This window comes from Vulpes lagopus, chromosome X (assembly GCF_018345385.1).
Source record: "Vulpes lagopus strain Blue_001 chromosome X, ASM1834538v1, whole genome shotgun sequence".
Lineage (NCBI taxonomy): Eukaryota > Metazoa > Chordata > Mammalia > Carnivora > Canidae > Vulpes > Vulpes lagopus.
Window position 1 is genome coordinate 45,822,060 of NC_054848.1, and position 17,157 is coordinate 45,839,216.

Below are 17,157 nucleotides of genomic sequence, written 5' to 3' on the forward strand. Positions count from 1 at the left end.
GAGGCCTAAACACAGGCAGAGGGAGAAGCAGGCTCCATGCCGGGAGCCCGACACGGCACTTGATCCTGGAACTCCAAGGATCATGCCTTGGGCCAAAGGCAGGCGCCAAACCGCTGAGCCACCCAGGGATCCCCCAGCCCTTGCTTTAAATGCCAGCTTTGTGAAGTCTCACACAGCTCCAATAAATCTGAATGATCATTGTCTTGTGGGTCTTCAGGAAGCTATGGACAAAGACATAGATGTATTTTTTCATCTTTCTCTTCTTCTTTCTGCATTCTCGGTGCCTAGGACATTAAAACGTATTCAGTTCATGAAATTCAGGTCAAATACTCATCAATGAGTATTTATTTTAATTAGTGAAGTTCGTATCTTGGGGAATGGCCCCATCTATCCATCTGCCCAAGCCAGAATTCTAGGAATCTTATACTCTTCTTTTTTCTTTACCCCCTTCTTGTAACATGCATGATCAAATCCTATGGATTTATCTCCTCAATAGCTCTTGTCTTTGTCCCCTCCCTAGCCCTCTCCATCCTCTGAGCCAGTGCCTTTTGTTTATACACAGGCACTTTGGCCACAGGTTGCTACAGTTGCCTCCCAACTGGTATCCAAGCCTATGAGCCACGGGTTGCTACAGTTGCCTCCCAACTGGTATCCAAGCCTATGAGCCAGTCAATATCACTGTCCTGCTGATAAACCTTAAGTGTTCTTATATTTTCAGAACAAAGATCCAAATTCCTTAATACTGTTTTTGAAACACTTCATGATCTGGCCTTTCTTTTTTTTCCCCAGTTTTATTGAGAAGAAATTGATACACATCACTGTATAAGTTTAAGGTGTACAGCATGATGGTTTCATTTACATATATTGTGACATGATTACCACAATGGATTTAGTTAACATCCATTATCTCCTATAGATACAAAGAAAAAGAAAAAAATTCTCCTGGTGATGAGAATTCTTAGAAGCTATTCTTTTAACAACTTTTCTATATATCACACGACGGTGTTAGTTATAGTCATCATGTCCATTATCTCTAGTACTCGTTTATCTTATAACTAGAAGTTTGTACCATCTTCCCACCTTCCTCTAATTCCCCCTTCCTCTAACTCACCACCCACTTTTAGTAACCACAACTCTGATCTCTTTTTCTATGAGTTTTTTTTTAAGATTCCACATATAAGTGAAATCATACAATATTTGTCTTTCTCTGTCTGACTTATTTCACTTAGCATAATGCCTTCAGGCTTCCTCCCTATTGTTGCCAATGGTAGGATTTCCTCATTTTTTATGGTTGAATAATATTCTCCTATATTTGCATATATACCACAACTGCTTTGTCCACTCATCTGTCAGTGGACACTTAGGTAGTTTCCATGTCTTGGCTGTTGTAAGTAATGTTGCAATGAACATGGGGTTCCAGGAATCTTTTTGAGTTAGTTTTTATTTCCTCTGGACATATTCCCAGAAGTGGGATTGCTAGATCATATGGTAGTTCTATTCTTAATTTTTTGATGAACCTCCATACTGGTTTCTATAGGCAGGCCTACTTTCTAATCCTGCCTTCTGTTTAGCAGGATTAGCAGACTTGTTTAGCTCCAGCATTGTAGAACCTGCTATATCATACCAAACTCCACACTTCAGTACCTTCACACATGCTGTTCCCTCAACCTAGAACATAATTTCCCCACCTTTTGTTTCACAAATTTCCCCAGGGCCTTTGAAACCCAGCTTCTGCTATTTCTTCAGGATGCTGCCCTCCCTCACTCTTCTAGCCTAGCCCTCTTCCATGTTCTTATAGCACCCCAGGGCATTCTTTTATCTTGGTACTTAACCACACTCTCCTGTCATTGTTGATGCATGTACCTGTCTCCTCTACCCCCCAGACTGTAAGCAACCAGAGGCAGAGGTTCTTTTACTTTATTCTGTTGGAATTGCTAAAACCTAGCCCAGGGTCTGGCCCATGATAGGTTCTTAGCTTAGTAAATGTTTGTGAAATGAATAAATGAGACTTTGTGGCTTAATAATAATGCTTTTATTTTCTAGGTACATGGTTCAGTGGCCTGGTGGTCGAATCCTGCATCGCCATGAGCTAGACACTTTCCTTGCCCAGGCAGTATCTACCCAGCTTTATGAACCAGATCAACTTCAAGAACTCAAGGTGATTTGATTTACCCTCGCTTAAGTTCTTTCTTTTATGAGCTCATAGCTTTCCTTTTTGGTCTTTTTTCCCCTGGAGCGGGGAAGAACAGTAAGTTCTGTAGGTAAATGTTTGATTTACTTTGGCCAAACATGTATGTCTGTTAATAAAACCAAAGAGGTGCCTACACCATTGCTCCCATACTGATGGGTGAGAATGGACAAAAAAGATGGATATTATATAGTACAAATAAGTCATGGCCACAAACCGTGATAAGGTTTCTGACTCTTGCAAGATACACTACAGGGGATTTTCCCTAGTGTCCTGTTTCTGAGTAAATGTCCACCCTCCCTTTATAATAATATGTATTGGCATTATAGGGAAGTCTAGAAGAACATAAGGAAGAAAGTAAATCACCAAATAACTGAAAGCATTAGAACATACTAGGTTAGAGGGCAGGCTCTGAAGACAGGCTGCCTTGGGTTTAAATCGTGGCTTCATTACTTCCTAGCTGTGTGATTTGGGGTAGGTTGCTTAACCTCTGTAGCTTCAGTTTCCTTACTTATAGGGTTATGAGGATACTAAGTAAAATAATCCATGCAAAACACTTAGAATGGTGTCTTGCATATTTTAAGTACATAGTATCCAATAATATTAGCTATTAATGCAGGACACCCATCTCCTGACTTCAGTGGCCATGGTCTTTTGAGGCCCCAGGATAAACGTGGAAAAGATCTGGTCCAATAAGACTTACAAAATCTTAATTGAACTGAGGTTAACTAAGGGAAAGACAAAAAACAGTTTAAGGAAAACAGTGTTGGTTCCTTTTTACAGTAAGTATAATATTGCTTGGCACTAATGCAGTTACTGACTCCTGATAATATGCAGGAGGGGACCCGCAAGCACTTCCCATTTTCCCATTAAAGCCATCTAACATGTTGACTTGAGATAACAAATATCAAAATTTTGATGTTTTCCTTATCTTTTGTCATGCCTTTTCTACATAGTTGAGGTATGATGTATGTAATTACATAATGTATTTTTAAACTTGACATAGCACATATTTTTGTGTCTTAAAGAGTTTAATAAATGTATTATATATATATGAATTATTATAATCTTGGCCATTTGGTTTAGTTTTTCCCTATTATATGTAATGTTATCATTAAAATCTTTATGCATTGAGCTTTATTCACAGCTCTACTTCCTTAGAATAGATTCCTGAAAGTAGAATTCCTGAGTCAACAAATGTGGACATTTTCAGGGTTACTGACATACTGCTTAAGTGTAATATACGTTTCTCATCAACGTTGAGTGTTCTTTCTGTCCTTAGTTTTTAAACTCTTCTAATTTGACAGGCCAAAAAAAAGGCATCTCAAAGTGGTGTCTTCTTAAAGTTTTTAAAGCTGATGTCTTTGTTTTCTTTGTAATGAGTATCTTTCAAACTGTCTTAAGGAACGACATAGATAGAAGCTACGTGTGCACTCAAGTGTCTGTAATTAAAAGGCAACCTGTTCATATTTAACTAGAACACTCAGCACAACAGGGATAAGAGTAAATGTAACCAATAACAGTAAGTTTTTAATGGTAGTTTTTCCTCTGTGGTGGTTTCAGATTGAGAAACTGGATGCCCGAGGGATCCAGCTTGCTGCTCTCTTCATGAGTGGGGTCGACACAGCTCTGTTTGCTAATGATGCTTGTGGCCAGCCAGTCCCTTGGGAGCACTGCTGCCCCTGGATTTACTTCGATGGCAAGCTGTTCCAGAGCAAGTTAATTAAAGCAGGCCGAGAGCGAGTATCCCTGGTTGAGCTCTGTGATGGCCAGGTACCGGCAAGTTGGGCAGCAGCTAAGGGCCATCTCTGATCTGCTGCAAGGATGAATGGGCAGAGGGTGGAAAGGAGCAGAAACATTGGAGAGGGAGGTAGGAGAAGTGGGAGGATGTGTCTGCCATTAAGCTAACTTGTTCAGGGATCAGCCCAAAGGCCCAGAGTCTGATACAGACATGTTTTAAAATCATATTTTGGAAAGTGCTTCTTTTGAACTTCAAATTTTCTTTTTTTTTTAAGTGCACCTGCTTTTATTTTTTTTTTACTTCAATTTTTATTTTTATTTTTTACATATTTTTTAATTGGAGTTCAATTTGCCAACATATAGCATAACACCCAGTGCTCATCCCATCAAGTGCCCCCCTCAGTGCCCGTCACTGAGTCACCCCCACCCCACCTCCCTTTCCACCACCACTTGTTCGTTTCCCAGAGTTAGGAGTCTCTCATGGTCTGTCTCCCTTTCTGATATTTCCCACTCATTTTTTCTCCTTTCCCCTTTATTCCCTTTCACTATTTTTTATATTCCCCAAATGAATGAGACCATATAATGTTTGTCCTTCTCCAATTGACTTATTTCACTCAGCCTAATACCCTCCAGTTCCATCTACGTCGAAGCAAATGGTGGGTATTTGTCGTTTCTAATGGCTGAGTAATATTCCATTCTATACATAAACCACATCTTCTTTATCCATTCATCTTTCGATGGACACCAGGGTCCTTCCACAGTTTGGCTACTGTGGACATTGCTGCTGTAAACATCGGGGTGCAGGTGTCCCGGCGTTTCACTGCATCTGTATCTCTGGGGTAAATCCCCAGCAGTGCAATTCCTGGGTCATAGGGCAGATCTATTTTTAACTCTTTGAGGAACCTCCCCACAGTTTTCCAGAGTGGCTGCACCAGTTCACATTCTCACCAACAGTGCAAGAGGGTTCCCCTATCTCCACATCGTCTCCAACATTTGTTGTTTCCTGCCTTGTTAATTTTTCCCATTCTCACTGGTATGAGGTGGTGTCTCATGGTTTTGATTTGTATTTCCCTGATGGCAAGTGATGTGGAGCATTTTCTCATGTGCTTGTTGGCCATGTCTATGTCTTCCTTTGTGAGATTTCTGTTCATGTCTTTTGCCCATTTCATGATTGGATTGTTTGTTTCTTTGCTGTTGAGTTTAATAAGTTATTTTTAGATCTTGGATACTAGCCCTTTATCTGATAGGTCATTTGCAAATATCTTCTCCCCTATTGTAGGTTGTCTTTTAGTTTTGTTGACTGTTTCTTTTGCTGTGCAAAAGATTCTTATCTTGATGAAGTCCCAATAGTTCATTTTTGCTTTTGTTTCTCTTGCCTTCGTGGATGTATCTTGCAAGAAGTTACTGTGGCCAAGTTCAAAAAGGGTGTTGCCTGTGTTCTCCTCTAGGATTTTGATGGAATCTTGTCTCACATTTAGATCTTTCATCCATTTTGAGTTTATCTTTGTGTATGGTGTAAGAGAGTGGTCCAGTTTCATTCTTCTGCATGTGGATGTCCAATTTTTCCACCACCATTTATTGAAGAGACTTTTTTCCTGTAGATAGTCTTTCCTCCTTTGTAGAATATTAGTTGACCATAAAGTTGAGGGTCCACTTCTGGATTCTCTATTCTGTTCCATTGATCTATGTGTCTGTTTATGTGTCAGTACCAACTGTCTTGATGACCACAGCTTTGTAATACAACCTGAAATCTGTCATTGTGATGCCACCAGCTCTGGTTTTCTTTTTTTTTAATATTCCCCGGGCTATTTGGGGTCTTTTGTGTTTACACACAAATCTTAAGATGATTTGTTCCAACTCTCTGAAGAAAGTCCATGGTATTTTGATAGGGATTGCATTAAATGTGTAAATTACCCTGGGTAGCATTGACATTTTCACAATCTTAATTCTGCCTATCCATGAGCATGGAAATTTTTCCATCTCTTTGTGTCTTCCTCCATTTCTTTCAGAAGTGTTCTGTAGTTTTGGGGGTATAGATCCTTTACCTCTTTGGTTAGGTTTATTCCTAGGTATCTTATGCTTTTAGGTGTAATTGTAAATGGGAATGACTCCTTAATTTCTCTTTCTTCAGTCTCATTGTTAGTGTATAGAAATGCCACTGATGGGATCCCTGGGTGGCGCAACGGTTTGGCGCCTGCCTTTGGCCCAGGGCGCGATCCTGGAGACCCGGGATCAAATCCCACATCGGGCTCCCGGTGCATGGAGCCTGCTTCTCCCTCTGCCTGTGTCTCTGCCTCTCTCTCTCTGTCTGTGACTATCATAAATATAAATAAATTTAAAAAAAAAAATTTAAAAAAAAAAAAAAAAGAAATGCCACTGATTTCTGGGCATTGATTTTGTATCCTGGACACTGCCAAATTGCTGTTTGAGTTCTAGCAATCTTGGGGTGGAGGCTTTTGAGTTTTCTATGTACAGTATCCTGCCATCTGCGAAGAGGGAGAGTTTGACTTCTTCTTTGCCAATGTGAATGCCTTTTGTTTCTTTTTGTTGCCTGATTGCTGAGACTAGGACGTCTAGTCCTATGTTGAATAGAAGTGGTGAGAGTAGACATCCCTGTCGTGTTCCTGATCTTAGGAGAATGGCTCCCAGTGTTTTCCCATTGAGAATGATATTGGCTGTGGGCTTTTCATTGATGGCTTTTAAGATGCTGAGGAATGTTCCCTCTATCCCTACACTCTTCAGAGTTTTGATCAGGCCTGGATGCTGTCTTTTGTCAAATGCTTTCTCTGCATCTATTGAGAGGATCCTATGGTTCTTGGTTTTTCTCTTGTGGATATGATCTATCACGTTGATTGCTTTGCGAGTGTTGAGCAAGCCTTGCATCCCGGGGATAAAACCCACTTGTGGTCATGGTGAATAATGTTCTTAATGTACTCTTGGATCCTATTGGCTAGTATCTTGTTGAGAATTTTTGCATCCATGTTCATCAGGGATATTGGTCTATAATTCTCCTTTTTGGTGGGGTCCTTGGTTTTGGAATGAAGGTGATGCTGCCCTCATAGAACGAGTTTGGAAGTATTCCAACTCTTTCTATCTTTCTGAACAGCTTTAGTAGGATAGGTATGGTTTCTTCTTTAAACGTTTGACAGAATTCCCCAGGGAAGCCATCTGGCCCTGGACTTTTGTGTCTTGGGAGGTTTTTGATGACTGCTTCAATTTCCTCCCTGGTTATTGGCCTGTTCAGGTTTTCTATTTCTTCCTGGTCCAGTTTTGGTAGTTTGTGGTTTTCCAGAAATGTGTCCCTTTCTTCTAGATTGCTTAATTTATTGGCATATACCTCCTCATAATATGTTTTTAAAATCATTTGTATTTCCTTGGTGTTGGTGGTGATCTCTCCTTTCTCATTCATGATTTTATTAATTTGAGTCTTTTCTGTCCTCTTTTTAATAAGGATGGGTAATGGTTTATCTATCTTATTAATTCCTTCAAAGAACCTACTCCTGGTTTTGTTAATCTGTTCCACAGTTCTTCTGGTCTCTATTTCATTGAGTTCTGCTCGAATCGTTATTAACTCTCTTCTTCTGCTGGATGTAGGATCTATTTGCCGGTTTTTCTCCAACTCCTTTAGGTGCAAGGTTAGCTTTTGTATTTGAGTTCTTTCCAATTTTTGGATGGATGCTTGTATTGCGATGTATTTCCCCCTCAGGACTGCTGTTGCTGCATCCCAAAGATTTTGAAGGGTTGTATCTTCATTCTCATTAGTTTCCATGAATATTTTTAATTCTTCCTTAATTCTTTAATTTCCTGGTTTGCCCTTTCATCTTTTAGCAGGATGGTCCTTAACCTCCCCGTGCTTGAAATCCTTCCAAACTTCTTGTTGTGATTTAGTTCTAATTTCAAGGCAGTATGGTCTGAGAATATGCAGGGGACAATCCCAATCTTTTGGTATCGGTTCAGACCTGATTTGTGACCCAGTATGTGGTCTCTTCTGGAGAAAGTTCCATGTGCACTTGAGAAGAATGAGTATTCAGTTGCATTTGGATGTAATGTCCTGTAAATACCTTTGAAATCCATCTGGTCCAGTGTATCATTTAAAGTTCTTGTTTCTTTGGAGATGTTGTGCTTAGAAGACCTGTTGATTGTACAAAGTGCTACATTCAAGTCACCAAGTATATGTGTATTATTATCTAAGTATGTGTTTACCTTGGTTTTAATTGATTGATATACTTGGCAGCTCCCACATTCGGGGCATAAATATTGATGATTGTTAAGTCCTCTTGTTGGATTGATCCTTTAAGTGTGATATAGTGTCCCTCTTCATCTCTTACTACAGTCTTCAGGATAAACTTTAGTTTATCTGATATAACGATGGCTACCCCTGCTTTCTTTTGAGGGCCATTTGAATGTTAAATGGTTCTCCAACCTTTTATTTTCAGGCTGTAGGTGTCCTTATGTCTAAAATGAGTCTCTTGTAGACAGCAAATAGATGGGTCTTGCTTTTTTATCCAGTCTGAAACCCTGCGCCTTTTGATGGGGTCGTTAAACCCATTCACGTTCAGAGTTACTATTGAAAGATATGAATTTAGTGTCATCATGATACCTATTCAGTCCCTGTTTTTGTGGATTCTTCCCTTGGACTTCCTGTTTCTTTTAGAGAGTCCCCCTTAATATTTCTTGGATAACTGGTTTGGTGGTCACATATTCTTTCAGTTCCTGCCTGTCTTGGAAGCTCTTTATCTCTTCTATTCTGAATGAGAGCCTTGCTGGATAAAGTATTCTTGGCTGCATGTTCTTCTCATTTAGGACCCTGAATACATCCCGCCAGCCCTTTCTGGCCTGCCAGGTCTCTGGAGAGGTCTACTGTTATCCTAATGCTTCTCCCCATAAAAGGTAAGGATGTCTTGTCTCTTGCTGCTTTAAGGATCTTCTCTTTATCTTTGGAATTTGCAAGCTTCACTATTAAATGTCGAGGTGTTGAGTGGTTTTTATTGATTTTAGGGGGGATCTCTCTATCCCCTGGATCTGAATGCCTGTTTCCCTTCCCAGATTAGGAAAGTTTTCAGCTATGGTTTGTTCAAATACATATTCTGGCCCTCTGGCCCTTTCAGCGCCCTCGGGAACCCCAATTAAATGTAGATTTTTCTCCTTCTGAGGCTGTCATTTATTTCCCTTAACCTATCCTCAGGATCTTTTAATTGTTTTCCTCTTTTTTCCTCAGTTTCCCTCTTTGCCATCAACTTGTCTTCTGTGTCACTCACTCGTTCTTCCACCTTGTTAACCCTTGTCGTTAGGACCTCTATTTTGGATTGCATCTCATTTAATTGATTTTTAATTTCTGCCTGATTAGATATAAATTCTGGAGTCATGAAGTCTCTTGATTCCTTTATGCTTTTTTCTAGAGCCACCAGTAGCTTTATAATTGTGCTTCTGAATTGGCTTTCTGACATTGAATTGTAATCTAAATTTTGTAACTCTTTGGGAGAGAGAACTGTTTCTGATTCTTTATTTTGAGGTGAGTTCTTTCTTTTAGTCATTTTGCTCAGTGCAGAGTAGCCAAAAACAAGTTGTATTTGATAGAAGTGCGAACTCTTCTCACTGTCGCATTCTAGCTGTTCTCTCTTTAAATCTCAGGCCGAATTTGTAGGTTTTCAGGATGATTTGAAAGTTATCTAGGTAATTTGGTGGGGACAGGTGACTTGGGGACCCTACTCTTCTGCCATCTTGCCCCTCCTCCAAATTTTCATATTGTTTTCTTACTCTGTGTATTTCTTTCCCATGGAATACTCAGATATACTATATGCATTTCCTCCATTTCTTCAAATTTCATTTCCCTTATTTGCTAAAAACTGTAAGCCACTCTTCTAAGTGATGATATTTTTGGAAAAGAAACTATGTTTGGAACTAGGAGAGGGTAGTAAAGTAGATGACAGAGTAGAAGCAGGAAATTTTTTACAGTGAAACCTTAGGAAAGATGAGGAAAGGCACCCTTACTTATTCCTCTATCCATTTGGGGGAAATGAGCTGAGGGACTAGAACAGGGGTTGGCAAACTACTTCAAAATTTGAAACTTGCAATTTTTATGCCAGTAAGGTTTCATTGGAACACAGCCACATTCATTCATTAATATATTGTCCATGGCTGCTTTACCACCACAATAGCAGAGTTATATAATTGTGACAGATACAGTATGGCCTACAAATCCTATCTGGCCCTTTTCAGAACAGGTTTGCTGACCTCTGAACTAGAGGCATGGACTTATCCTAGACAGAGATCATCTGCTAAGTGAGCAAACCAGGTCTCTGATCCTGGGTATGACGAAGAAGGTTAAAAAGCTTTGCATATGTCAGGTTTTATTCTTTTCTCTTTCACCTCATTCTGTTATCTCCCCCTTTAAAAAATAATCTAGTGGGGATCAGTGGGTGGTTCAGTGGTTTAGCGCCTGCCTTCGGCCCAGGGCATGATCCTGGAGTTCCAGGATCAAGTGCCACGTCAGGCTTCCTGCATGGAGCCTTCTTCTCCCTCTGCCTGTGTCTCTGCCTCTCTCTCACTCTGTGTCTCTCATGAATAAATAAATAAAATCTTTAAAAAATTAAAATTAAAATTAATCTAGCCTATTTCTGGTTGTGTGATAGACCATCAGTAAATACTTACAGTCACATTTGTCTTCCTTGACCTAGTCAGCGTGCCTCATAAGCCCTTGGACAGAGCTGATATGATAGTTTGGTGTCATGCAAATAGTGCCAGGCAAGTTTTCCTGGGTATAGCTCCTTGAGCCATTTTACTCCAGGCTTCAGTTCTCTTAATAGGAAGAGATTTGTGAAACTGTACCTGGAGTGCCCATTACTGTGCCTGAAATATAAAAGTTTTAAAAAATGGCAGCTGTTGGGGCACCAACAGTATGGGTGGTATTATCGGTTAAGTGTCCAACTCTTGGTTTTGGCTCGAGTCATGATCTCAGGGTCATGAGATCGAGCCCCATGTCATGCTCTTTGCTCAGCTTGGACTCTGCTTGGGTTTCTCTCTCTATCTTCCTCTGCCCCTCTGCCCCCCAACCCCATCTCTCTCTAAAAATAAATAAATATATCTTTATACTGTTATTAATTCCATTACTGTTATACAGTTACTGTTATTAATTCCATTCTTCATTTGAAGGCTGACCTGGCAACCAAAGTGGAAAAGATGAGACAGAGTATCCTTGAAGGAGTCAACTTGAACCATCCACCACCTTCTGCTCTACTTCAATCACCTACTTTTGTGCCTCCCATGGTGCCCTCTCTCTACCCTGTTTCACTTTATTCCCGAGCCATGGGCTCAATGCCACCACCCCCTCAAGGAAGGAGTCGGGGATTTCCAGGTCAGTATCTAAGAATGAGGTATTTGTCACCTTCAATCTGTTTCATAATACTCATCCAGTAATTCTTCTGTGCTAGGTTGCAGTAGTTTGACGAGGAGCTTATTGACAGGGAGGGGTGTAGCCTAGGAAATAAAGTCCACTGACTTCCCAGACCATGCACCATAGAGGTGGCTGGTCCCTAAGGATTTGACTGTCCCCAACCAAGCTCAAAGTAACCAATATAGTAGCCAGGAGCTGCTTTATTACTTCTGAGAAATATATCTCAAGTGAACAGGATCATCATAGTTGCTGGTTAGCTCACTCATTCCATAGGCAGTTGTACATAGGAGCTTGTACATAGGAGTTGTACATAGGAGCTTACAGAAAGACCAAATGGGAAATAAGAGTATATGACCAATGTCCACAGACAACTATACCCTGAGGTACCCATTTTCACTCTGGGAGTAGACCTGACACATTTCCAGAAGTTTGGAGTGAAATAAGTCACAGTCCATGGCTGCCAGGGGATTGCAATTTAGTGAAAAAAACAAATACATACACATACACACACACACACATATATATATATATATATATATATATATATATATATATATATATATATATAAATTTATGGTGTGTGTGTTTGACACCTGAGCTGTGGCTTAATGGTGAATAGACAGTCATGCTTAGGTAGCTGAGATACTGATCCTAATAATTCAGACAACCTTGGTGAAGCAGGATATCTTTAATAGGGATATTTTAACATGAAATACCCACACTCTGATCATGTGGGAGTGTTACTATGGTTGAAGATGTTTGTTGTCTCTTGCTCATCATTTTAAAAGTAATAAATTTGGAAGATGAAGTTTGTCTTAAATTTAGGGTCAAATTTCAGTATGCATATTTAGTTCAAGACTCTACTTAGATGAGCAGTGTGAATGTCTGCTCTGTTCAGTCAGGTAATGGTCAAGTCTTACAAACCAGGCAGCCAGCCATTCATTCTATTCCTTGACGCTCTCTTTAGAGACCTTGCTCTCATTCTTTGCCTGTTGACTTTATTGTGTCTCAGAAGACAGCTAGGCTAAGTTCTTGGGAGGTCCTTGCCATTGTCCCAGCTCCTAGTGATGCCTGGTCTCCAGTTACTGCTGGTCCATGAGGAGCCTCTTGCCACCTGAAAGGCCACAGTAAGATCCCCAAATCCAAGTCTTTCTAACCTCCTTCAGACTAGCTAGTATCCTAGTTTCTTAGACTCCCACTGCTATATGAATGAAGGGCTCTTTACTGGCCATCTGCTAAGTGAGCAAAGAGTTTTTAACATTCGGATATTTTCCATAAACTAAAATTAAAGGTTTACTAGAACCATGTATTCTATGAAGGCTTCGTTTTGTGCCAAATGATGAAGCTCTACTGTGCTTGTGAGCTCATACATATAGAGTTGGAATTTCCTGTTTTAAGGAGATATGCTATCTTGTCTTAAATTGGTTCTGGTTTTCAACTGTTGCTGTTCTTGCTTATTAATTACAAATTACTTTCAGTTTAGTTTGGTGGTTTGGCTGAGCTTCCATTTTGTAGTGGTACATATATTTGAATCAAAAGTGGTTTGGGCCCACTTTATATTAACTAACCAGAATTTATTTTTTAAAAGATTTTATTTATTTATTCATGAGAGGCACAGAGACAGAGAGAGAGGCAGAGGGAGAAGCAGGCTCCATGCAGGGAGCCCCACATGGGACTCAATCTTGGGTCTCCAGAATCACGCCCTGGACTGAAGGCGGCGCTAAACCGCTGAGCCACCCGGGCTGCCCACTAACCAGAATTTAAATAAAAACATAAAAGAAAATGAAAAGTGGCTTTGGCCCAAATGAACCAACAAACAAAAAGCAGAATCTGTAAACACAGAACAATCTGATGATTGCCAGAGGGGAGGGGTGGAAGGTAAAGGGAAGGGTAAAATGGGTGAAGGGAGTGGGAGATACAGGCTTCCAGTTATGGAATGAATAAATCACAGGGATAAAAGGTATAGCATACGGAATAGTCAGTGGTATTATATTAGCATTGTACGGGGACAGATGGTAGCTACGCTTGTGGTGAGCACAGCATAAATCTATAGTTGTCGAATCACTATGTTGTACACCTGAAACCAAAGTAACGTGTCAACTAAACTTTAATCAAAAGAAAAAAGAAAGGAAAATAAAAGTGGTTATAGTTTATAATTTTCTAATAAACTAGATTTTAGGACATTCATTCTGAAAACAAATATTGAACACCTACTATGCGCCAGGTTCTGTAGCTGAAAAATGAATCATCCACACCCAACTTGCTAAAGTGGATGTGTTACAGATCTTCAACCCCCTGTCCCTAAATTTGCTTCCACTGTGAAACTTTGTTGTTGCCATCAAGTCTTTATCATAGAGAAATGGAAATAAGCAGAGTAGGGGGGGTGGCTATGGGATCTTTTGTTCCACCTCTTATTCTACCTTGCCCTTAGCATTCATTACTGCCCTTCTTCCTGTCTTTCCAGGTCTCCATCCAATCCCACCCCAAGGAGGAAAACTGGAGATTGCTGGGATGGTTGTGGGCCAGTGGGCTGGCAGCAGGTCCTCCAGGGGCCGAGGCTCTTTTGGCATGCAAGTGGTTTCTGTCGGTGGGCCGGGAAAAGGGTATGTATTCCAGTAGGTTGGTATGAGCTAGTGGCAATCAAGGTGCCGTTGGGGAAATGCCCAACTATTGAATTCTTCTGTTAAGGTAAGAGGCATTAACTAACTTTGCATTTTTAAAGCCAGTTTTCAGTTTAAATGTTCAGCAAACGTACACTAAGTTCCCTGCCTCAGGGAAAAAGTTTTCCCCCTAGAGGAGGACATGGGATCCAGAACAATTTAGTATAATATAGAAATCAGAGAAAGGGTTACAGTGGTAACACAGACGAGGGGCATCTATCTAACCTAAGAGGGTCAAACTTCCTAGAGAAGGTGAGTAGTTAACTAAGTGAAAATGTGGGTATGGGCTGTCTCTGTTCCTCAGGATCACTTTTTCCCTCACTTTCTACAGGCATGGAAAAGAACAGACTGGTAGAGGATCCAAAGGACACAAAAAAGGAAATAAACAAGTAAGCACTATTTTGATACCTCCTGTTTGACACCTCCTGTCTTTTCAGCTAACTTGCAAAAGATCAGATCAGGCATGGAAAACTGTTTTCCTAGCTTCTCCCAGCATTTGATTTCATTCTCTTGCTCTCTAGCTGTTTAGTGAGGGTTAGCCTACCCAGGCTGTTTCCACAGTGCTGCAGAGTGTCATCCTTTTCCCTGAGTGAGACCACAGGATAGAAACCAGGTACTGTGGGATCCCTGGGTGGCGCAGCGGTTTGGCGCCTGCCTTTGGCCCAGGGCGCAATCCTGGAGATCCGGGATCGAATCCCACGTCGGGCTCCCGGTGCATGGAGCCTGCTTCTCCCTCTGCCTGTGTCTCTGCCTCTCTCTCTCACTGTGTTCCTATCATAAATAAAAAAAAAAAAAAAAAAAAAGAAACCAGGTACTGTGTCCTGAACACCTATACCTAGCATAGTGTGTGCTAAGTGCAGCCATAAAGGGGCCAAAGTGAAGTTAACAGTGGGATTGCTAGCTGTCCAGGCTTTCTGAGGGACTACCCAAGAGGCTTAGAAAATTGAACTTTGGCCTTTGCTGAATACAAGAAGGAAGGAGGTGTTGCCATTTTGTGTATTCTTAATGGCTCAAAATGGTCATAAATTTTCCTCTATTGTTCACCTTGAATTCTGTCACAGTCTCCATCAATCTTTGTTAGACATGCCCCTCTCCCCAGATATGAAGACCCTAATCTTGTAGTGAACCAGAATCTTTTACTAGACTCAGACTGCTGGGCTCCTCATAGTATAGCAGCAACCCTTTCTTTCTTTCTTTCTTTCTTTCTTTCTTTCTTTCTTTCTTTCTTTTTTCTTCCTTTCTTTTCTTTCTATCTTTCTTTATTCATTTATTTATTTAGTGCACATGAGCAGGGGAGGGGGAAGGGCAGAGGCAGAGGGAGAAAGAGAATCTTAAGCAGGCTCCATGCCCAGTGTGGAGCCCATTTCAGAACTCAATCTCAATAGACCCTGAGATCCTAATCTGAGCAGAAATCAAGAGTAGGATGCTTAACCAACTGAGCCACCCAAGCACCCCAGTAGGTACTGCTTCTTGAGTGCCCCCTTTCTAACAAACCCTCTACTAGACATTTTACATGCAGTTTTTAATCTTCACAAGGGTCATTTTATGAGACCACACTGCAAAGCAACTTTGACATAGGTTCTCAGTTCCAAATTAGTTCTGTATACAGCCAGCCTTCATTGTATCCATGTTAATCCCCATTGTCTAATGTTTTCTCAAAAACATATCTGCTTTAATGTTATTTTGAGCTAAAAGTGGAAATAGAATGGTAAATCCTCCACATAAGCCAGAGAGCAAGGACTTAGGGATTTTTTCCAAAGCTTCTCAACTTTTTCCAGAAGCTGTTCAGTAAGATACAAAGGATTATACCTCAAAGGAAAACTTGCCACAATGTAATACAGCCTCAATTAATCCATCATGACTTAGGGCTGATCATTAGGTATACAGTCTGAAAAACCTGATTTTTTTTTTTTTTGGTAGAATAAGAGTAGATCCTATCTCTCAGAGGTTGATTCATATTAACTAAGATCACAGAAATAGCTATGTGGATGTGGCTGAAAGAGTAGCACTGGGGAGAAGAGAGGGAGTGAAAAGACACTGAAAGATCTGTGAAAGATCTAGTGAAAGATACAAATTTATGCTACTTTATCGCAATCAAGTACTTTCCACAGTAATTATTGTTATATATTGTGCACTTACTCTTTTCTGGTCACTCTTATAAATCCGTGTGAGGTATTTATTATTCTCCATTTTAAACAGGAGGAAACTGAGGCCCAAAATTATCCATCAAGTCAATATCTATATTGCCATTCCAGTCTGAGCTGACTGATTCCAAAAGTCCTGTGCTGTCCTGATTCCACTGAAGTGTAACAACTCTAATTGGTAGACAAGATTCAGACTTAGGTCTGGCTGACCCTAGTGCATATGCTCTTCACCATTTCTATCAGAGCTTGCTTTTCTTAAGTGTAAGCTGCAAGAGAAACTGTGGTATCAGAAGTTTGCTTGGGGACATGGAATCAAAACAATAATATTAGCTAGCATTTATTGAGTTTTTATAGTGTGCCATGCACAACATGTTCTAAGTGTCTCATTGAATCCTTATAGGAATTTAAAACATAGCTACTATTACTATATTTTACAGATGAAGAAACTAAGGGAAAAGAAGGGATGGTAGATGATCTTAAGTTTCTCTTTGCTGAGATTACTAGGGATACTCTTATCTACTCCAAAGGTAGCCTGGCCAAGGAAACTCTCTTGTTGACTTTGTGTTTAACTAAGGCATCATTCCTGGACAGAGCTGCTGCTGATTGCCTTAATGTTTCTCCTTTTTCGTCCTTTCTTCAGAGCATGAGATCATTGTTCCACCTTATTAAATCTGTTTACCCTATAGTCCTATGTTCTTTTTTTTAAGTTTATTTATTTTTTTGTATTAATATCTGCACCCAACATGGGGCTCAGACTCACAACCCCAAAATCAAGAGTCACACACTCTTCTGACTGAGCCAGCCAGCTGCCCCCATAGTCCTGTCTTCTTGAGATTATTTCTAGGCCACTGGAGTATCGTATATTTTCTTAAGTCACTTACTGGTAATGTTTTATTTCTTTGCAGACTCCCTCAGGTGGCTAATTCCATCCATTGTGTGGATTTTTACTAGTTTCATCTTATTTCCAGGTTCTTGAGCAACACTTCATAGTAATGCCCATGTTGTACAGATTTTGGAGCCAAATCATCTAGC

The 17,157-nt window shown here is 40.3% G+C and overlaps 1 protein-coding gene across 1 annotated transcript in view; it reads left to right on the forward strand.

Annotated features, from left to right (window-relative positions):
• Positions 1-17,157, forward strand: part of LOC121482515 (constitutive coactivator of PPAR-gamma-like protein 2) — a 100,936-nt gene that overhangs the window by 77,849 nt on the left and 5,930 nt on the right. Inside the window, exons 3-7 of the mRNA XM_041740409.1 lie at positions 2,044-2,158; positions 3,752-3,961; positions 11,081-11,282; positions 13,786-13,924; positions 14,313-14,370. Of these exons, the coding sequence (XP_041596343.1) occupies positions 2,044-2,158; positions 3,752-3,961; positions 11,081-11,282; positions 13,786-13,924; positions 14,313-14,370 (724 nt within the window). The remainder of the gene's footprint in view (positions 1-2,043; positions 2,159-3,751; positions 3,962-11,080; positions 11,283-13,785; positions 13,925-14,312; positions 14,371-17,157) is intronic.